Below are 24,726 nucleotides of genomic sequence, written 5' to 3' on the forward strand. Positions count from 1 at the left end.
AATAACACTGGGGATAAATCTTAAGGTAAATCTTGTAGCCTAGTCTATTATACTAATACAAAACACAAATGTAAATCAAGGCAAAAAAGTAACATTGACAAAATTGATTTCGCCTTGATTTTTGTATTGGTAGGACAGACTAGGCTACAAGATTTACCTGAAGATTTATCCCCAGTGTTATTCTTGATGTCACAATAAGTCTGCATTTATATGTATTATTTCTCCTAATTTATAGGTTTCCTGGCATCAGCGCTGTGAACTCTTTTCGGTTACATCAATTATTTATGAACTTTATGATTTTGTATATAGTCACTAAGTGTCATAATTTGCACAGGCACCTTTATATCTGCTGCTAATTATTTATATCAGAACACAATAGTTTCCGGGTATCCGTTATATGCATTATAGGAATCCAGAGATTGTTTCAATACACACTAGTAGAATCTCTATACATATATACTGATACAATTATTATTATCGTCAAATCTTGTCAATCTGTTATATAGGACTTCTTTATTTTCAATGAGATTTACACCATGAAATTGTATTTTAATTTATCTTTGAGTAATATTTTGAATACACATATATATATATATATATATATATATATATATATATATATATATATATACACACACATACATACATATATATTTCCTTGCCCCTCTTCATTTGAATTTTTTTTTACATATAAGGTTAATTTATAATAGTTTGTTACAAAGTTCGCCCCACCCACAAGAATTTCCTCTTTTCTTCTCTTTGTAACGCTGGGAGAGCGGCTACAGCATCGTCAGGACACATGCACGGGCGCCATTACAGCGTGCACAAACGCACGAGGCAGTCAGCGGTGAAAAGGACAGGAATATGGGGAGGCTGATTCACATCCAGGATTCACTAAAAATATGGGGATACCATCATTTCAAGTCCCTACTTTCAAATGAGGATGCCCCCCTTTAATTATCGCCTGCTGGTTATTTTTGATAAGCAGGAAATAAAAATAAAATAAATAGGAGGGGGCTCTAGAAGGGTACACAATGTCCCTACTCATCGGGTTTTATTTTTTTTATATATTTTGAACAAGATGGATGTCGACTCTTACAGCCACATTGCTCCCATTTTCCTTAAAATGTAACCTCATAAAATAAGGGCCTGATTCAGTATAGATCGCAATCGCAGCTGCGAATTAGCACAGAACGCAACTGCTAAAATTAGCCAATGCTTACCACAGCACAGCCGGCACAGGGACGCCCACTGCTGCGTTCTCATATCTGTCCAACCTTTTATACATATACATCCGTACCATCAACGCACATCAGCCCGTCACGCACAATTACAGCAGATCTGACCAGCCGCAGAAACTGCAAGACTCGTCACACGCAGGGCATACTCAAACAGCGAATGCCATCACAGTAGCTCATTTATGGACACCCATGAAACTGCTTTCAAACAGACAGTCACGCCCGCGATTTTCTGACCACTACCCAGTTACCACCACCAAGTGATTCCTTTGTGCGTCCGTAATCGCAATGCGATTGCTGCGCATGCACAGTGTGGGTTGTATGGATGCACAATAGCAAGCAATCGCTCGACTTCATCCATAATCGCTATTGCGTACACTGCTGAATCAGGTTCTAAGGGCTGTATTCAATTAGCGGCGATAGTATCGCACCGGCGATAATTTAATCGCCAATTTTTCAGGAAAAAAAAAAATGGAGAAAACTTTTCACCATTTTAAAAAAGGGGGAAAATGTGCAAAATCACCATTTTTGTGTAAGTGTGGGGACTTCTTACAGAACCCTTTGGACAGCCCCAAATAATGATGACTTAGCCGGAAAAAAAAAATTCGGAGTTCTTTCGCGATTTTTTTTTAAATTAAAAATGCACTTAATGTATTGTTGTTGCCATTTCGGAGGGACATAAAGATGCGCCCTCCGATATACCAGACCAGATACGTTAAACGCATTTTTTCATGGGAAAAAAAAATGACAGAAATTTCAGCGGCCGTTTCTTGCCAAAGTACGCCACTTGCAATTTTATTTTCTCGCTAAATCATTAGGGGGGCTGTCCAAAGGGTTCTGTAAGAAATCCCCACATTTTTACCCAAAAATAGGGATTTTGCTAATATTTTTTCGCCTGCCCTAGAAAAGTTCTCCAGTTCTTAGGCAAAAAACAGCAATTTTTCGCCGACGTTGGCGAAATTGGCTGATCGCAGGAACGATGGCAAAAACAGCAGATTTCGCCTCTAATTGAATATAACAGGAGCGAAAAGTCAGTTGCCGGACTTTGCCATCAGAGATTTTGGGTGCATGTTTTTAAAAAAAAAAAAATGAGTAGTCCCATCAAATTTGGGGTACATGAAAATGGGAGCAAGCATATTTTAAAGTGCTTACTGTTAGCTTTCAATACAGCACCCCATACACCTGTCCCATCCATACCATACCGCACCCCATACACCTGTCCCATCCATGCAGCACCCCATACACCTGTCCCATCCATACCATACCGCACCCCATACACCTGTCCCATCCATGCAGCACCCCATACACCTGTCCCATCCATACAGCACCCCATACACCTGTCCCATCCATGCAGCACCCCATACACCTGTCCCATCCATGCAGCACCCCATACACCTGTCCCATCCATACAGCACCTCATACACCTGTCCCATCCATACCATACAGTACCCTACACACCTGTCCCATCCATACAGCACCTCATACACCTGTCCCATCCATACAGCACCTCATACACCTGTCCCATCCATACCATACAGCACCCCATACACCTGTCCCATCCATACCATACAGCACCCCATACACCTGTCCCATCCATACAGCACCTCATACACCTGTCCCATCCATACAGCACCTCATACACCTGTCCAGGGCCGTAACTAGACGTTTTGGTGCCCTGCGCCAAAATGAGCTTTGACACCCCCTATTTTTTTAAATAGGGAGATAATACACCCAAAAAAGTGCCAGGGCCTCGTGGGGAAGAGCCAGGGAAGAGATAGGGGAGGACAGGAGATTCTGGGGATAAAATAAGAGGAAGCTGCAAGTGAGAATGAGCATATACAGGACATTCACAGACCCAAACAGCGCCCCCTGCCCTGCGGTGCTCTGTGCCACGGCACAGGTCACACTACCCTATAGCGACGGCCCTGCACCAGTCCCATCCATACAGCACCCCCATACACCAGTCCCATCCATACAGCACCCCCATATACCAGTCCTGCAACCTTTAACCCACTACTACAGAATCAGCCCAAAATTACCGTAGCATGTCATTGACCAAATGAAGCAAATTAAAAATGTAAACACTAAATGCCTAATTAATTATTAGGGGGGAGGGGTCCCAGAAGTTCTGAACAAAGGTCTGACATTTTTACCTTTAAAATAGGAATTTTCCCAAACCTCTGACCTGCTCAGGGAATGAGAAAAAAGCTGCATTAAATCCCACGGAAAATTAATGTGGCTCAATTTGTGCTGCTAATTGGAAAGTAAAAACCTGCAGCTGTCAGCGTTACATTGCATTTAGCTGCATTAAGCCCGGTATACAGGGTAACGCAGGTAATTGAGTCCCCCCTAGTGGTGCATACACACGGTCAGATTTTTCTTCAGATCTGAACGATAAAGATTTAAAAAATTGTTCATATCTGAAGGAAAATCTGAGATATGTGACATGCCTGACCGATGAACGATGCGCATTCCCGATGGTCCGATAACGATATCTGACATCTGACGTGTTTGCAGTCAGACTTTGGACGATTCCATTCATTTTAATGCAGTCAAAAATCGTTCATAGTTCAAATCTTTGGTAAAATCGTTCATCTGACAGATCTGACAGTGTGTATGCACCATTAGTCTACAAATAACACTGTACAATAATATATATATATATTGAATTGAAGTATTCTGTAGTACTATGACAGTATACACAGCCTACCCTCCAACATGACCCCTCTCATGCGGTACACAATGCTCTGCTCCAGGACTTCCACCTAATGTATGATTGCAGACACCTGTACTGAGCTAGTTATATGATGAGAAGGATGTTTCACCACAGGTGGCTGCAATCATACATTAGGTGGAAGTCCTGGAGCAGAGCATTGTGTACCGCATGAGAGGGGTCATGTTGGAGGGTCTGATACAGTGTAAGTGGATTATGGCAAAAAAAGTCCTAGCTCAGAGCTACATTACAGTATAAGGATAAAGCTGCCCAGCATGTGTGATACCCTGACTCTGGTAGTGCCAGTAACTGTGCCCCTGGGTAACACCGTGCTGCACTGCAGGGGGCAGATGTACAATGTGCAGAGAGATAGATGTGGGAGGGACGTGTCCTAGCTCAGAGCTACATTACAGTGTAAGGATAAAGCTGCCCAGCATGTGTGATACCCTGACTCTGGTAGTGCCAGTAACTGTGCCCCTGGGTAACACCGTGCTGCACTGCAGGGGGCAGATGTATAATGTGCAGAAAGTTAGATGTAGGAGGGACATGTCCTAGCTCAGAGCTACATTACAGTATAAGGATAAAGCTGCCCTGCATTTGCGATACCCTGACTCTGATAGAGCCAGTAACTGTGCCCCTGGGTAACATCGTGCTGCACTGCAGGGGGCAGATGTACAATGTTCAGAGAGTAAGATGTGGGAGGGACGTGTCCTAGCTCAGAGCTACATTACAGTATAAGGATAAAGTTTGTGTAGTTTGATACAGTTTGTGTAATAACAAAAACCTTGTATCTTATCAGCATGTAAATGTAACAGGTTCCCTGCTGTAGTAACGGGGGAACTGCAACATTTGTATCACACAGTACAATTATTGTGTTACAGAACTTATTGAATTCTGAATTTTGTTACAAGACACCATAAATATTCAAAACAATCTGTAAATGCCTTTTATCAATCATAAAGATATCCTGGTATAATAGAGAATAGAGCACATACAGATAATATGGTATAATAGAGAATAGAGCACATACAGATAATATGGGATAATAGAGAATAGAGCACATACAGATAATATGGGATAATAGAGAATAGAGCACATACAGATAATATGGGATAATAGAGAATAGAGCACATACAGATAATATGGGATAATAGAGAATAGAGCACATACAGATAATATGGGATAATAGAGAATAGAGCACATACAGATAATATGGGATAATAGAGAATAGAGCACATACAGATAATATGGGATAATAGAGAATAGAGCACATACAGATAATATGGGATAATAGAGAATAGAGCACATACAGATAATATGGGATAATAGAGAATAGAGCACATACAGATAATATGGGATAATAGAGAATAGAGCACATACAGATAATATGGGATAATAGAGAATAGAGCACATACAGATAATATGGGATAATAGAGAATAGAGCACATACAGATAATATGGGATAATAGAGAATAGAGCACATACAGATAATATGGGATAATAGAGAATAGAGCACATACAGATAATATGGGATAATAGAGAATAGAGCACATACAGATAATATGGGATAATAGAGAATAGAGCACATACAGATAATATGGGATAATAGAGAATAGAGCACATACAGATAATATGGGATAATAGAGAATAGAGCACATACAGATATCCTGGTATAATAGAGAATAGAGCACATACAGATTAGTGATGCTGGGTGTGAAGTTATGTCAGGAATCCATAGATCTCGGGGTGAGTACCTCTGTACATTATAATAGGTGAGGAGATGTGATATTTGATTTTGAATAAGCAGATCCTGAGACATCTAATTTACATCAATATAAATAGTGTAAAGATTATGTTTTATCATTTTCTCAGTATCTTAGAGATCTGAGGCGTCATGCAGGTGATCGGGAGCTTTACGCCGCTACTGCTGGTGCTGGGTAAGTGCGGTATCGTTCCTCACTGCGCAGAAAGTGACAATGTTTATAAGCCTCAGCCAAACTTTAATATAAACCTTATCTTTTCCCAGCTTTGATTTCAGCATTTGATCAGGGATCTGCGGAATCAGGTAAAGCTATTTGGCAGACAAATGTTATTAAGGTGAATGTAAGTTGTACTCGCTCTTTATTGCTATATAACCGGCTGTAGCGCCCTCATACAGGTGATGTGAGTCAGGGAGGAGCTCGCTGAGTGAGTACATAGAGTCACATGACATGAGCGCAACCAAATTATCCTTACATTGACTATGGACACAAGGATTGGAATAAAATGTTATTCTGTAATGTAATGGCCATTCTGGCAGCGGAGGACGGACAATGTATGACCGCGCCTAATTATAGGGCAGGAGAAAGAGGACATATGTGTATGATAAAAGAAACAGTGTATTAGTGCAGCAGGTGAGTCCAGACGACCAATGGGAGACTGAGGTATTGTAAACAAGGAGGCTTTTTATTCCAGGCCATACTTGCCGACATTAAGCTCCCTCCTTCCGGTATGGCCAGGCGATGAGGACGTATTGGGGGTGGGGCCAGGGGCATGACCACAGGATTGCATCATTGTGGCCACGCCCCCTCTTCACAGTGCTGGGTTTAACAGCAGTGTGAAGCAAGGGGGGGTGTCCGGGGTGAAGCAGGGAGGTAATGGCGGCCAGGAGATTTGCCTACTTTTCCAGGGAGCTGGGAGTGCCACCCAATACTCGGGAGACTCCTGGTCATTCCGGGAGAGTAGGCAGGTATGTTCCAGAGTTGCAAAGACATAGTCAAAGTGTAATGGTTTCTTACATAAGGCAAACATCGTTCCAGAACAATAAATCAACTTACATGAGACAGCAGTTCAACCCAGCAGAGTATTCACAGCACAGTCATGGTTCAGCTTGTCCAGCATAAGGAGAGCTGCTGAAGATGCAACCTCTCCCTCACATTTCCACTGACTAACTAAACTTACCAGGTTTTTATACCTTCATTGAGGTAAGGGTGTGGTTAATCCCTGGCTACAGGGAGGTTAACCCTTTCCTCAGAATGTGAGAGAGACCCACTCTGTCACACATAGGCCAATATTCAATTAGACGCGAAAAGCCAAGATCCACGAAAAAGTATCACCGATTGCGACTTTTCGCCTGTCGGAAACCTATGTCTGTATTCAATTCCATCCGCTTTTCGCGCACGCAGAAAGTCAATGCAATGTAATAGGCGAATAAAATTTGCCTCTGAATAGCAGGAGAAAAGTACAAAAAAAAAGTGCAAAAAATGTGTTTTGGGGTGCAAAGGTGGGGAACCACTCAGAACCCTTAGGACAGCCCCCCAAAAGGAAAACTGTCAAAAAAATCCTGAAAAAACTTAAGAACACCCCAAAAAAGTACTTTGAATTTGGGTGCGAAAAAGCACAAAGTGGGGGGACAAGTTCACAAACTAGCGAAATAAGGTTCTGGGGGTTCACTAAGAAGGGGTCAAGTGTGTTTGTATTGCAGGTGGTTTTTTGGGGGAGGACTTTCACTTTTTTTAAAACTTCACTTTACAGACATTACAAGATGCTCGCACCTCAGGTACCCCAAATGTGCCAGGATTACTTATTGTCACCCCAAAAATCCTGCTTTATGCCATTCTTCACCACTTGTGCAAAGATGCTAATTAGAGGCAATTGCACCAACTTCATTACCCCAAACAGTTTTATTAGGACTAATCGGGCACAACTACATTGCTCCCCAATGTTTCTGCATCTTTATGGAGTGTACAGGGTGATACCTCGCACCTAATCTCACCTGCAGGAAACACCTCGCACCTAATTGCACCTGCAGTAAAACCTCGCACCTAATCTCACCTGCTGGAAAACCTGGCACCTAATCGCACCTGCAGGAAAACCTCGCACCTAATCGCACCTGCAGGAAAACCTCGCACCTAATCGCACCTGCAGGAAAACCTCGCACCTAATCTCACCTGCAGGAAAACCTCGCACCTAATCACACCTGCAGGAAAACCTCGCACCTAATCGCACCTGCAGGAAAACCTCGCACCTAATCTCACCTGCAGGAAACACCTCGCACCTAATCTCACCTGCAGGAAACACCTCTCACCTAATCGCACCTGCAGGAAAACCTCGCACCTAATCTCACCTGCAGGAAACACCTCGCACCTAATCTCACCTTCAGGAAAACCTCGCACCTAATCTCACCTGCAGGAAAACCTTGCACCTAATCTCACCTGCAGGAAAACCTCGCACCTAATCTCACCTGCAGGAAACACCTCTCACCTAATCGCACCTGCAGGAAAACCTCGCACCTAATCTCACCTGCAGGAAACACCTCTCACCTAATCTCACCTTCAGGAAAACCTCGCACCTAATCTCACCTGCAGGAAAACCTTGCACCTAATCTCACCTGCAGGAAACACCTCGCACCTAATCTCACCTGCAGGAAACACCTCTCACCTAATCGCACCTGCAGGAAAACCTCGCACCTAATCTCACCTGCAGGAAAACCTCGCACCTAATCTCACCTTCAGGAAAACCTCGCACCTAATCTCACCTGCAGGAAAACCTTGCACCTAATCTCACCTGCAGGAAAACCTCGCACCTAATCTCACCTGCAGGAAACACCTCTCACCTAATCGCACCTACAGGAAAACCTCGCACCTAATCTCACCTGCAGGAAACACCTCTCACCTAATCTCACCTTCAGGAAAACCTCGCACCTAATCTCACCTGCAGGAAAACCTTGCACCTAATCTCACCTGCAGGAAACACCTCTCACCTAATCGCACCTGCAGGAAACACCTCTCACCTAATCGCACCTGCAGGAAAACCTCGCACCTAATTGCACCTGCAGGAAAACCTCGCACCTAATCACACCCGCAGGAAAACCTCGCACCTAATCTCACCTGCAGGAAAACCTTGCACCTAATCGCACCTGCAGGAAAACCTCGCACCTAATCTCACCTGCAGGAAAACCTCGCACCTAATCTCACCTGCAGGAAACACCTCGCACCTAATCGCACCTGCAGGAAACACCTCTCACCTAATCGCACCTGCAGGAAACACCTCTCACCTAATCTCACCTGCAGGAAAACCTCGCACCTAATCTCACCTTCAGGAAAACCTCGCACCTAATCTCACCTGCAGGAAAACCTTGCACCTAATCTCACCTGCAGGAAAACCTCGCACCTAATCTCACCTGCAGGAAACACCTCTCACCTAATCGCACCTGCAGGAAAACCTCGCACCTAATCTCACCTGCAGGAAAACCACGCACCTGATCGCACCTGCAGGAAAACCTCGCACCTCATTGCACCTGCAGGAAAACCTTGCACCTAATCGCACCTGCAGGAAAACCTTGCACCTAATCGCACCTGCAGGAAACACCTCGCACCTCATTGCACCTGCAGGAAAACCTCGCACCTCATTGCACGTGCAGTAAAAACCTTGCAGGTGCTGGTTTTGTGATTTTCTCGCACCCAATTAAATATGCCCCTTAAATAGACATACACACACAATCATAAACAGACACAATCTAAATGTTTTATGGGCCAATCCTTTTCAGATACTATACAGGCACAGATTTAATAACGGGTAATATTCTTGTTATTAATCTTACATTTTGCTCCTACCTGTCAGTTATAAAACACATGAGAGGAGCTGGTTGGTTGGTTCATCATTTAGGATTAGTAAAGAGTGATAACAATATCACTCGTTAATAAATCTGGGCCACAGTTCTATGTATCCACTTTAATAATAAATATTATATATATTGTGTTTTTTCTTCACCAGTGATATTATACACAGAATGGCAGATGGTCAATCAATATATAGGCCCATCACAGATGACTACAAAAAACAAACAGATTTCCCCAGCACTCTCTAATGGACCAGCAAAGGAGCCATACACCCTACATGATATAGGAATTTGGTTTAACCCCTCCTTTACATGCATCTGTGATGGCCTTCTGTATATATTGTTGAGAAAATGCCAATGACTGGTTGGCGCATGTGCATTACGACCCATACGCATGCGCAGATGTGCGAACATCGCTCGGAGCGAACGAGCGGCCGCTTACGAGCGGCTCTGAATCAGGCCCTGTGGTCACATCGTGTGAGCTGAGGGTCTGATTCAGACCCGGTCGCAAGTGGTGAGTGCTCGCAACGGGTCGATGTTTGCCCACTGGGCATGCGCACGACGGAGCCGGCTCCGTCATACGAATGCACGAGACCTGGCTAGCGACGGGTGCTCCGTTGCATCGGGTCTCGCACCAAAGGGGGCGAGCTGTCGATGGTGATTGACAGCTCGCCCTGTTTAGTAGGCGGGTAGAGGGGATGGCTGGCCAAACGGAGGCGTTCCCGAAGGAATGCCTGCCGTTTGTGGGCGGCCCTACTGACATCACCAGTGATGTCAGTGGGATAGCTCCCGGCTCTATTAGAGCCAGAAGCTCTCTGGGGCTTGTGGCTACGAGACTCTACCACAAGGGTCTTGTCGCAAGCCCGATGGTCGCAATGGTCTTGACCATCACGACCATCTACCTGGCCTCTCTCAATAGCTGTGGGTGGTCACCCACAGGAGGCCGACCAAAAAAAAACGCCCTGATTCAGAGCGAGCACTCGTTCAGAGCGTCTGTCTCTGAATCAGGCCCTGAGTGCAGTCATTGTCTGTCTGCGCTAGTTGTGTCCTCCTAAGGCTGGTTCTGAAGACACAGATCAGTCAGATCTCCATGCGGCCAGATTAGTCATAGACAAGGCCACACACTGGTCAGACTGAGCGACTGTATCCACCAGCATATGGCACCTTTAGTTACTCTTTAGCCGTAGTGTTATAAGGTGTGTGCTGCCCAGTGTTATATTGTGAATAAAAGTATATTACTGTGACAAAGTGCTTTTCTGTCCTAATAGTGTGTTATCCTGTATATATTGATGTATGCCCTGTTGCAATCTAACATTTTATATTTGCTAACAAATGAAACAAAAACTGTTTAACTTCTTAAATAGAACTCGTCCAGCAGGTGACAGTACCAGTAGGTGGACATACATGAGTATATATGAGTACATGAGTACATGAGTATATATGAGTACATGAGTATATATGAGTACATGAGTATATATGAGTACATGAGTATATATGAGTACATGAGTATATATGAGTACATGAGTATATATGAGTATATGAGTACATGAGTACATGAGTATATATGAGTACATGAGTATATATGAGTACATGAGTATATATGAGTATATATGAGTACATGAGTATATGAGTACATGAGTATATATGAGTATATGAGTATATGGCATCTCGCTCACAGATCTCCTCCTGCTGAGTTATTTCCTCTTTCCCACCCTCTAGATAACCTTCTCTATCCGTATGGACCAGCTCAGGGTGACAAAATGACCCCAGTAGAAGATGACGGCACATCCGGTGAAGTCCCCCTCTCTATTACCTTTAAATTCTTTGGGAAGGAATATAAAATTCTCTATGTAAGTAGGACCCATCACCATCTCCTTCACCCAGTCACTTCAGCTGTTTGTTTTTTCATCTTCTGTAATATAATTGAGGGTTAAAGCTGCTGGAAAAGACACAGATGTAACATCCAGGTATTCCAGCTGCGGAAATCCAGGGAAAGACCTGGACCTGGCAGTTACCGATATTATAATAATAATAATAATAATAATAATAATAATAATAATACATTTCATTATATAGCGCTTTTCCCCATCAGGACTCAGAGCCGCTTTATAACATCAGAAACCTAACACAGGGGTTTAGTATTACAGAAAGAAGAAAACAAACTAAAAACAGTCAACTTAATGGGTCCCAAAAACATAATGTAGGGTTGGTGGAGCCATTTTGGGTAATAACAGGGTTATATATACCACTCATGGAGGGTACCAGGCGAGGCAGCCATTTTCGGCAAGCTACATAGGTTACCCTGGGTGGAATAGGTAACACTTAGGAAAGATAACACAAAATGGAGAAATGACAGCATGCTAAATCTAAGAGCAGGGACCTTACATAGCCAACAAATCCAAGTACTATTCATCCCGCCCACGGGTGCACCAGGTGAGGCAGCCAACCTGGGCGCACTACGATGGTGACAGTGTGTGAGATATCGTACAAGGAACAAATACAGGTCACTGACACATGTGTGGTGTGATAGGCACTGCTCGTATAGATCCGAAGGTTTCTCATCCTGCCCATGGCAGCACCATCCGAGGCAGCCATCTTGGGCGCACTGCGTAGGTTACATATGGCAGGATGTGTAGTCTGTAGAAGTATAACATCCAGGTGGGAAAAGTAAAAGGCTGAATACAGAGGAAACATGTCCGTATTAATACAGGGGTGACAGCAATAATACAGGGGTGACAACAATAATACAGGGGTGACAGCAATAATACAGGGGTGACAGCAATATAACATCAATGTAAAAGTTCATCTAAACTTAAGAAGAAAAGACAAAGTTTAGTGTCATTTCTGACCCCAAAAAATTACAATTTGAAAAATTGTCTGGATCAATGACCACAATAATCTCCTCCTCTAGTGACAATTATAATTATTACACTGATCAGATACAATGGGCTAAATGTAATAGAGTGTGAGCTGGCGACGCTGTGGGAATATATGCCAGTCTTCCTGCCTGGCACTGTGCTACTTACTGATGACTAATGTTCCTGGTTCCTCGTCCTTCTCAGTGTTCCCCAGTTGTATTACATACAATGTATAGCTGTCTTATGGGGCAATATTCTAAAGACAGAGACAGAAGGAGGAGGTGTGAGACAGAAGGAAGTGTCAGACAGGAGGAGGAGGTGTCAGACAGGAGGAGGAGGTGTCAGACAGGAGGAGGAGGAGTCAGACAGAAGGAGGAGGAGGCGTGAGACAGAAGGAGGAGGCGTGAGACAGAAGGAGGAGGTGTGAGACAGAAGGAGGTGTCAGACAGGAGGAGGAGGAGTCAGACAGGAGGAGGAGGAGTCAGACAGGAGGAGGAGTCAGACAGGAGGAGACATCAGACAGGAGGAGACATCAGACAGGAGGAGGAGGTGTCAGACAGAAGGAGGTGTCAGACAGGAGGAGACATCAGACAAGAGGAGACATCAGACAGGGGGAGGAGGTGTCAGACAGGAGGAGGAGGTGTCAAACAGGAGGTTGGTGTGAGACAGAAGGAGGAGGTGTGAGACAGAAGGAGGAGGAGTCAGACAGGAGGAGGAGGAGTCAGACATCTCTGAATTAGTATCTCTGTTTAAAATATGATTATATCGCATGATGTATATTTTGATATGTTAAAACGAGCTGGAAGTAGTCTCACACTGTTACCCCCGGTGATTGGTTACCTTTCATATGGTGTGTCATTCATATATGTTAAAAATATTTTTGGAGGTTACCCTGTCTTGTACCAGCCATGATGAGGTTAACAACAATGAAGCTACCTAAGGAAACTTATCGGCAGCTGACAGTGACGTGTTCCAGGCAGCAACTGCTGGGCTACAACACAGTGAGACATACTGCCCTCCAGAGTTTCAACTATAGCAGCTGGAGAAGGTGGAACCAGAGGTGGGCAGAGGAGACCGGAGCTAGCCTTCCTTTCACTCACCTCAAGGTGGACCTCATACCACTGGAGGCCACCAGTAAGGAGGATCTTCATTCACCCCTCAACAGGCTGAGGAATCGGGTCCTTCCCAGGGAAGCAGTTATTGGGGTGGAGAGACAGTGACACGACAATCCCCGTCTGAAAGTCCAGAGCAGTCGACAAGAGAGGGGTCTGTAGAAAATTACCCATCACAGCCCTGCACCACAGTTACCTTCCAGTTGCAGCACTAGCAGATAATTAGCTGTAGAGAGTAGCAAGCAGTATATTTATCCAGCATAGGAATTGCTGTTATTCATACTAAAAGTCTAAAGATTTGCTGTTTTTCAGTTATAAAGCCCCGATTTAGCAAATCAGATATTTATTAAGGAGCAAAGGCCCTCATTCAGAGCCGTACGCTCTGAGCAGAGCGCACGCTCTGAATGAGGGCCGCCCTCCATAAAAATGGAGCATCCTCCTGGACGCTTGTATAGCTGTGGGTCACCACCCACAGCCTATACGAGCGTGCAGTTTGATGGCCGCGATGGTCGTGACCATCGCGACCATCGAAACTGCGAGCCGGAGCCTGTGGTTGAGGTTTTCAACCGCAAGGCCCGGAGTGATTTTGGCTCTATCAGAGCCAAAATCACTCCCACTGACATCACTAGTGATGTCAGTGGGCCGGCTTCTGACGGTAGGCATTCCCTTGGGAACGCCCCCGTCAGGGAGGCACGCCCCCGGCACGCCCACCAAAGGGGGCATGCTGTCAATCAACATCGACAGCACGCCCCCTTTGATCAGACACAATGAGCGAAGGACTTTCCTTCGCTCGTCGCGTCTGGCGCATGCGCACGACGGAGCTCCCACCGTCATGCGCATGCTCAGTGCAGAACATCGACCCACTTGCGAGCGGACAGCCGCTCGCGAGTGGGTCTGAATCAGGCCCAATGTGCATAGATATTGTATGTCAAGCCCTAATTCACAAACCAAATCACTTCATCTCACCATCAGAGCAAACATCCTTGGAATAACATCGACATCACTGCAAATCACAACTTTGCTCTACTAATTCATATTGAAACTTGAACCCAAATTACTAATCAATGCACAAAATGAATAGAGGATCATATTCATATGAATCCTGCATGGATTAGTGAGATCTGTGCAGGGTTTTCTGTGAAAAGTGTATTTAAAGTGTTAAATTAAAAAAAAAACAATAAAGTGCCCTTACTTGGAGAACCACAGGTACCAGCATGTTGGGCGTTAAGGGCCCAATGGTACCTCTAGTCCCCCTGTAAAATAAACATTAAAATAATGACATGACACGTTCATCGTAGGTTGTAATAGTTTATTACACATGCACTCACCCCTCCACCCCAAGGAATCCCAGCCTGGGCTGACTAGTTAGGGGGGAGAATGCTTTGGCCGGGGAACTAATCAAGTCATTGTCTCCTCTACCTCCTGCTAGTGAAGCCCAGTGATCGTTCTAAAAATATGGGGACCCCTATGTTTTTTCCCCCAGATTTTAAACCATTACCAGCTCAAAAAGTACAGGGCTGGTTATGCTTGGGTGGGGGGGTGTACCCCATGTGAATTCTATTTTTAATTTAACCCTTTGATTAATTTTTTAATAGCAGAAGCATAAATGGATATAACTGATCTGTGTACTTTATGTTTCTCCTCAACATGCTGCTATTAACAGAGAGGGAGGGGACCTGAATACCTTGTGATGGTACAACAGCTATTACACAGTCCATACATAACTACAGACAGGAAGAGTAGAGAGAGATGCTACCCTCTATAAATGCTTGCAAAATCCCTTTTCACTGTCACAAATATAGACACCTACAGTACATGCTATTACCTCTCAGCTTGATAAAGTCAGGAGATAAGTAACATAGTATTCTACAGGAATTTAGCCAGCCATCATTGCATAGTAAGGAATTTCAGTGTTTTAAACTACAATCCCTACTTGAGCTATAAAATCAGTTTGCAGGTCAACAAACAGAGTTTAATAAGACAGTTTATAAAAATTCAGGAGACTCAACTAATTTGTCACATTGCATTTATTGAAACCATTGTATAATAAATGGACAATCGGATGTTTCTATGCAAACTAACCTGAGCAGCGGTTTGCAGCTTGCTCCCCATCAGCATCTGTTATAACATTCTCCACTAGTTGAAACAAAACAGGGCAATTCCTTAAAGTGCACCATCTGTACAGAAAGTGCTGGACTTTATTGTTGTGGAAATAACACAGAGCAATCCCTTAAAGTGCACCACCTCTACAGAAAGTGAGGGACTTTATTGTTGTGGAAATAACACAGGGAAATCCCTTAAAGTGCACCACCTCTACAGAAAGTGCTGGACTTTATTGTTGTGGAAATAACACAGGGCAATCCCTTAAAGTGCACCACCTCTACAGAAAGTGAGGGACTTTATTGTTGTGGAAATAACACAGGGCAATCCCTTAAAGTGCACCACCTCTACAGAAAGTGCTGGACTTTATTGTTGTGGAAATAATACAGGGCAATCCCTTAAAGTGCACCACCTCTACAGAAAGCACTGGACTTTATTGTTGTCAACTATTTATTTCATTTATTTTATTAACAGTTTCTTATATAGCGCAGCATATTCCATTGTGCTTTACAATTGGAACATTAATAGAACAACATTGGTTAATAACAGACAGATATATAGGTAGAAAGGCCGATTTTCAACACATCCTTGTTTCAGGTTAAGGATACAGATGGTTCCGGACTAAATATACTTCTGTTGAATCCAGTCCCCCATTATTTGGCAGGTCTTGTAAATGATTAATCTGGTAATCTCTGTAATACACTCTATGGCTCTGATTCAGAGCCGGACGCTCTGACAGAGCACTCGCTCTGAATCAGGGCCAGCCCTCTTACTTTTTGAGCGGCCTCTTGGCCGCTCGCATAGCTGTGGGTGACCACCCACCACTATAGCGTGCAGCCAAAATGATGGTCGTGATGGTCAAGACCATCGCGACCATCAGGCTTGCAATGAGACCCTTGCGGTAGGGTCTTGCTGCCACAAGCCCTGGAGTGCTTTTGGCTCTATCAGAGCCAAAAGCACTCCGACTGACATCACTAGTCAGTGGGGCCGGCCCCAGATGGTAGGCGTTCCCATGGGAAAGCCTCCTTTTGGGCTGCCACACCCCCGGCACGCCCACCAAAGGGGGTGTGCTGTCAATCACCATCGACAGCACGCCCCCTTTGGTGCGAGACCCATAACGATGGCTTGGCCATCATTATTTGGGTCTCGCGCATGCGCACGACGGAGCCGCCTCCATAGTTCGCTTGCGCACTTGGGCAACATCGACCCGCTTGCGAGTGCTCAGCGCTTGCGAGCGGGTCTGAATTATGCCCTCTGTCAGATGTAGCAGATTATATATTTGCTACTGCACTTGTATCCAAGTCGCATGGCGCATGTATCTTAATTACGAGATATGCAGAGTCGCAGTTGTGATACTCGGATGTATTAGGTTGAGAGTATGGGGTCTCCCAATCTTACCCAAACTGGATATGTCTCTCAGTTCTGGCTCAAGGAGGTGAGGAGGGGGACACTATGTAGGCAGTTACCATTACAGGTTTCCAGTATAAGTTACAATTTATTTCAGAGAATGTATACAGATTAACCACATGCAATAATGTTACCAGTTAAACCCACCCCAGAAAACCACATTTTGAAAGAAATGAACATTTAGTTTTATTTTACTGGAACAGGCTGTGTGCTCGTCGCATCCAAGTGAACAGCAATCATGGAAAATGAGGATATTAATTGGTACTTTGTACATGTACATGTAGATGAAATGCAACTTGTTCACATAAAATACAATTTTATCCATCACCTTGTCACTCTACAATTTACCCTGCAACTATGTAAAACTCAATTTCCCTATTACATTAACATATTTATTGCAGGAATATAATGGTAACTGCCTACATAGTGTCCCCCTCCTCACCTCTCAGAGCCAGAACTGAGAGACCTATCCAGATTGGGTAAGATTTGGAGACCCCATACTGCGCCTCACCCTATACATCCGAGTATCACACGGTAAATGACCAGAAATGCCCACTAAATTTTAACTACATGTCTCCCTGTGTGCGTCTGAAATAATAACTGCGACTCTGCATGGACGCAATCAACATACATGCGCCATGCGACTTGGATACAAGTGCAGTAGCAAAAATATCCTCTACTACATCCGACATAGAGTGTATTACAGAGATTACCAGATTAATCATTTACAAGACCTGACAAATAATGGGGGGACTGGATTAAACAGAAGTGTACTTAGGCCCTCATTCAGAGCCATACGCTCTGAGCAGAGCGCACACTCTGAATGAGGGCTGGGCTCCATTTTCATGGAGCGTCCTCCTGGACGCTCGTATAGCTGTGGGTCACCACCCACAGGCTATACGAGCGTGCATTGTGATGGTCGCGATGGTCGAGACCATCGCGACCATCGAATTTGCGAGCCGGAGCATGCTCCCTCCGTCGTGCGCATGCTCAGTCCATAACATCGACCCACTTGCGAGCGGACAGTCGCTCGCGAGTGGGTCTGAATCAGGCCCTTAGTCTGGAACCATCTGTATCCTTAACCTGAAACAAGGATGTGTTGTAGGAGAGAATGAATCTTTCTTTCTGTTTTCTAGGCATCGGCATAAACTGGTAAAATGTGTCACCTTCTCTCTGTCTCTAGGTGAACAACAATGGGGTGATTTCGTTCAAAAGTGCTGTGACAAAGTATACCCCGGATGCGTTCCCTCTTACAAATGGGGAGACCTTCATCACCCCTTTCTGGGGAGACGTGGATAATGACTTGGGTGGTTTTGTGTACTATAAGGAGACAACAGACCCCGCTATACTGCAGAAGATAACACGGGATATGGCGAGGCACCTGCCACACAAACATTACGTAGCGACATGGGCGTTTATCGCCACTTGGGACAAAGTGGCCTATTATGGTTCAGCATCTACAAAGGTCAGTAATGTCCGATCTCATCACCATCAATGTTATCTGCAATATACTGTAATAAAGCATAAACATCTGTCTGTTATTTCCATGGAATATTATAAAATAAATAATGATTATATAATGTAGTATCCGAATAAAGCACGTAGGACACAAGGGAAGGTGATCAATTGCAGATATCCAGCCACAACTTCAGGTGCAGGAATATTATATCTATTATAAATTCTGTAATCTGCTAGTGTAGTATCTATGGGGCTGAGGGCCTGATTCAGACCCGCTCACAATCTGGTCGATGTTGGCCCAGTGCGCATGCGCACGACTGAGCCGGCTCTGTCGTGCGCATGCGCGAGACCCGGATAGCGACGGGCAAACCGTCACTCCGGGTCTCGTACCAAAGGGGGCGTGCTGTCGAAGTTGAGTGACAACACGACCCCTTTGGTGGGCGTGCTGGAGGCATGGCTGCCCAGATGGAGGCGTTCCCAAGTGATGTCAGTGGGAGTGCTCTCAGCTCTGTTTGAGCCGAAAGCACTAGGGCTTGCGGCAACGAGATCACAAGGGTCTGGTTGCAAGCCCGATGGTCGCGATGGTCTTGACTATCGCGACCATCTTCCTGGCCGCTCGCTAAAGCTGTGGGTGGTCACCTACAGCTATATGAGCAGCCAGGAGGCCGCTCTAAAAATCAGGAAGGAGGGCCCTGATTCAGAGCGATCGCTCTGTCACTGTGTCTGGCTCTGAATCAGGGCCTGACTCATTTAGCCACAAGAGGCTTCACGGTATACGGGAGGTGCGGGCACAAATCACATACCGTTATGGGATGATAAGCTGGTGACAGGTCACAACTAAATGAATCTGTTCTGTATTTGTCCAGTTTATGAGACCTAATGAGGATGTAACAGCTGTATATGATGTGTAATGTCTGAATGCACCAATACAGTTATTATGTGATATATTAAAGGCTGTGTGTTACTGTGCTAAATAATACACCTGCAGCTCTCTGTTATGTATTAAGGAGAATATAACTTACTAAAACTATATAATACATTTATATCTGAATCTATGGGGTCTAATCACTAAGCCTTGGAGAGAGATAAAGTACCAACCAATCCGCTCCTAACTGTCATTTTTCAGGAGATAAAGATATAAAGTACCAACCAATCAGTTCCTAACTTTACACGGCTTTGTAAAGTCACAGGAGCTGATTGGTTGGTAAATTATCTCCATCCACTTTATCTCCTGAAAAATGACAGTCAGGAGCTGATTGATTGGTAGTTTATCTCTCTCCAAGGCTTAGTGAGTAGAACCCTATATCTGAGATAGGAGTAAATGTAGTAATCCTAGGAGGTAGATTACGTTAGTGACATTACTAGGGGGGTTCAGGCAACAAGGGCGTTTAGGGGGCTTGGCAAGCAGTCATGCCCCCTAAACGTGACAAACCAGGGGGAGTGGCCTTATGGGCATGAGGTGACGCCCCCATTCTATCAAGATGAGGCAGCTTTCGATGTTGATTGACAGCTCGCCCCATTTTGTGGGTGGCTAAGGGGGTGGCCGGACAAATGCAGGCGTTCCCTTAGGAACGACTGGCGTTTGTAGGAGGGCTGACTGACATCACTAGTGCAGGAAGTCCACTCAGGCTTACGGCGGCTAGACCCTACCCTAGGATCTAGTTGCATGCCCGATGGTCGCGATTATCGCAACGGTCTCTTGGCCGCTCACACAAGCTGTGGGTGGTCTCTCATAGCTTTACGAGCGGCCGGAGTAAAAAAAAATATAAAACGCCCACATTCAGAGCGAGCACCCGCCAACAGTGAGCGGCTCTGAATCAGGGCCTTTATCTCTCCACTTTATCTCTCTCAAGTCATTAGTTGGGTATGTTGAAAGCGATTGCAGGAAGATAATCATTATAAGCTGAAAGTTTGTTTTGGTCTATATAAGTTTAATGTAAAAAGTCTAAGATGATACAAAATTTCTATGAGTATATGGGGCCTATTCATGATCACTTCAGGCTCAATACACATGTGGAAACACTAAGTAATTGGTCTGTTATTTATTAGGCGCCCGATGTAGCCGTCCCGTATTCAGCAAACTCCTACAGGGGGAACCTACACAATCATCAGGTCATGTTGGTTCCTGGAGCCCAGCTCCTTCCTATGGCCCCTGTGTACCCGCTGCCAGTGCGCATGTGGGAAGTCAGCTGACGCATGCGCACTAAAGCTGCCGGATTGCTGCCATCCTCAGTGGTAGGTATCACAGGGAGCAACCGTCCCGCACCACAGTAATATTGAATCAGTATTTTAGTATCCAATGCCACAACTCACGGCAGGTTAGATACTTAATTATCAGGGGGAAATCGGCCCTCTATCAAGAAAAGGCCCCTATAATACCAATATTACCCTAATAATATGTTATATAATGATAAGAGAGCAAATACTAAGATATATTTTTGTCACTTTATCCTTAAAAAGAAATTTATTTTGGTTGCTTTTGAAGGTGAACACTTTCCAGGCTGTCCTCACTACTGACGGGTACCATTACTTCACCATCTTTAATTATGGTGATATCCAGTGGACAACTGGAACCGCCAGCGATGGAGATCCTATGACTGGTTTGGGCGGCATTCCTGCTCAGGTATCATCAAAAATACTTTCTCATATGCTAAATATAATATTACCAGCTCCCATACTAAATACATACAGTACTTTCCTACTGAGTCTTGTACCGCATATAAAATAATACCAGCTCCCATACTAAATACATACTTTCCTACTGAGTCTTGTACCGTATATAAAATAATACCAGCTCCCATACTAAATACATACTTTCCTACTGAGTCTTGTACCGTATATAAAATAATACCAGCTCTCATACTAAATACATACTTTCCTACTGAGTCTTGTACCGTATATAAAATAATACCAGCTCCCATACTAAATATATACTTTCCTACTGAGCCTTGTGCCGTATATAAAATAATACCAGCTCTCATACTAAATACATACTTTCCTACTGAGTCTTGTACCGTATATAAAATAATACCAGCTCTCATACTAAATACATACTTTCCTACTGAGTCTTGTACCGCATATAAAATAATACCAGCTCCCATAGTAAATACATACTTTCCTACTGAGTCTTGTACCGTATATAAAATAATACCAGCTCTCATACTAAATACATACTTTCCTACTGAGTCTTGTGCCGCATATAAAATAATACCAGCTCCCATACTAAAAATATACTTTCCTACTGAGTCTTGTGCCGCATATAAAATAATACCAGCTCCCATACTAAATACATACTTTCCTACTGAGTCTTGTGCCGTATATAAAATAATACCAGCTCCCATACTAAATATATACTTTCCTACTGAGTCTTGTGCCGTATATAAAATAATACCAGCTCCCATAGTAAATACATACTTTCCTACTGAGTCTTCTGCCGTATATAAAATAATACCAGCTCCCATACTAAATATATACTTTCCTACTGAGTCTTGTACCGTATATAAAATAATACCAGCTCTCATACTAAATACATACTTTCCTACTGAGTGTTGTACCGTATATAAAATAATACCAGCTCTCATAGTAAATATATACTTTCCTACTGAGTCTTGTGCCGTATATAAAATAATACCAGCTCCCATACTAAATACATACTTTCCTACTGAGCCTTGTGCCGTATATAAAATAATACCAGCTCTCATAGTAAATACATACTTTCCTACTGAGTCTTGTACCGTATATAAAATAATACCAGCTCTCATACTAAATACATACTTTCCTACTGAGCCTTGTGCCGTATATAAAATAATACCAGCTCTCATACTAAATACATACTTTCCTACTGAGTCTTGTACCGCATATAAAATAATACCAGCTCTCATACTAAATACATACTTTCCTACTGAGTATTGTACAGTATATAAAATAATACCAGCTCTCATACTAAATACATACTTTCCTACTGAGTCTTGTACCGTATATAAAATAATACCAGCTCCCATACTAAATACATACTTTCCTACTGAGTCTTGTACCGTATATAAAATAATACCAGCTCCCATACTAAATACATACTTTCCTACTGAGTCTTGTACCGTATATAAAATAATACCAGCTCTCATACTAAATACATACTTTCCTACTGAGCCTTGTGCCGTATATAAAATAATACCAGCTCTCATACTAAATACATACTTTCCTACTGAGTCTTGTACCGCATATAAAATAATACCAGCTCTCATACTAAATACATACTTTCCTACTGAGTATTGTACAGTATATAAAATAATACCAGCTCTCATACTAAATACATACTTTCCTACTGAGTCTTGTGCCGTATATAAAATAATACCAGCTCCCATACTAAATACATACTTTCCTACTGAGTCTTGTACTGTATATAAAATAATACCAGCTCCCATACTAAATACATACTTTCCTACTGAGTATTGTACTGTATATAAAATAATACCAGCTCTCATACTAAATACATACTTTCCTACTGAGTCTTGTACCGTATATAAAATAATACCAGCTCTCATACTAAATACATACTTTCCTACTGAGTCTTGTGCCGTATATAAAATAATACCAGCTCCCATAGTAAATACATACTTTCCTACTGAGTCTTGTGCCGTATATAAAATAATACCAGCTCCCATACTAAATACATACTTTCCTACTGAGTCTTGTGCCGTATATAAAATAATACCAGCTCTCATACTAAATACATACTTTCCTACTGAGTCTTGTACCGTATATAAAATAATACCAGCTCTCATACTAAATACATACTTTCCTACTGAGTCTTGTACCGTATATAAAATAATACCAGCTCTCATACTAAATACATACTTTCCTACTGAGTCTTGTGCCGTATATAAAATAATACCAGCTCTCATACTAAATACATACTTTCCTACTGAGTATTGTACTGTATATAAAATAATACCAGCTCCCATACTAAATACATACTTTCCTACTGAGTCTTGTGCCGTATATAAAATAATACCAGCTCTCATACTAAATACATACTTTCCTACTGAGTATTGTACTGTATATAAAATAATACCAGCTCCCATACTAAATACATACTTTCCTACTGAGTCTTGTGCCGTATATAAAATAATACCAGCTTTCATACTAAATATATACTTTCCTACTGAGTCTTGTACTGTATATAAAATAATACTAGCTCTCATACTAAATACATACTTTCCTACTGAGTCTTGTGCCGCATATATAATAATACCAGCTCCCATACTAAATACATACTTTCCTACTGAGTATTGTACTGTATATAAAATAATACCAGCTCTCATACTAAATACATACTTTCCTACTGAGTCTTGTGCCGTATATAAAATAATACCAGCTCTCATACTAAATACATACTTTCCTACTGAGTCTTGTACCGTATATAAAATAATACCAGCTCTCATACTAAATACATACTTTCCTACTGAGTCTTGTACCGTATATAAAATAATACCAGCTCCCATACTAAATACATACTTTCCTACTGAGTCTTGTACCGCATATAAAATAATACCAGCTCCCATACTAAATATATACTTTCCTACTGAGTCTTGTGCCGTATATAAAATAATACCAGCTCTCATACTAAATACATACTTTCCTACTGAGTCTTGTGCCGTATATAAAATAATACCAGCTCCCATACTAAATACATACTTTCCTACTGAGTCTTGTGCCGTATATAAAATAATACCAGCTCCCATACTAAATACATACTTTCCTACTGAGCCTTGTGCCGTATATAAAATAATACCAGCTCCCATACTAAATACATACTTTCCTACTGAGTCTTGTGCCGTATATAAAATAATACCAGCTCTCATACTAAATACATACTTTCCTACTGAGTCTTGTACTGTATATAAAATAATACCAGCTCCCATACTAAATACATACTTTCCTACTGAGTCTTGTACTGTATATAAAATAATACCAGCTCTCATACTAAATACATACTTTCCTACTGAGTATTGTACCGTATATAAAATAATACCAGCTCTCATACTAAATACATACTTTCCTACTGAGCCTTGTACCGTATATAAAATAATACCAGCTCTCATACTAAATACATACTTTCCTACTGAGTATTGTACTGTATATAAAATAATACCAGCTTTCATACTAAATACATACTTTCCTACTGAGTCTTGTGCCGTATATAAAATAATACCAGCTCCCATACTAAATACATACTTTCCTA

The 24,726-nt window shown here is 42.9% G+C and overlaps 1 protein-coding gene across 1 annotated transcript in view; it reads left to right on the plus strand.

The window, feature by feature from the left end:
* The first annotated feature begins 4,072 nt into the window (after window positions 1-4,072).
* Window positions 4,073-24,726, plus strand: part of LOC148450939 (alpha-tectorin-like) — a 69,334-nt gene continuing 48,680 nt past the window's right edge. Inside the window, exons 1-6 of the mRNA XM_088462490.1 lie at window positions 4,073-4,156; window positions 5,824-5,888; window positions 5,978-6,016; window positions 11,270-11,400; window positions 18,211-18,492; window positions 20,971-21,108. Of these exons, the coding sequence (XP_088318616.1) occupies window positions 5,846-5,888; window positions 5,978-6,016; window positions 11,270-11,400; window positions 18,211-18,492; window positions 20,971-21,108 (633 nt within the window). The 5' untranslated portion in view covers window positions 4,073-4,156; window positions 5,824-5,845. The remainder of the gene's footprint in view (window positions 4,157-5,823; window positions 5,889-5,977; window positions 6,017-11,269; window positions 11,401-18,210; window positions 18,493-20,970; window positions 21,109-24,726) is intronic.

Source organism: Taudactylus pleione, unplaced genomic scaffold, assembly GCF_031769625.1.
Source record: "Taudactylus pleione unplaced genomic scaffold, aTauple2 ptg001250l, whole genome shotgun sequence".
In the NCBI taxonomy this organism is placed as follows: Eukaryota; Metazoa; Chordata; class Amphibia; order Anura; family Myobatrachidae; genus Taudactylus; species Taudactylus pleione.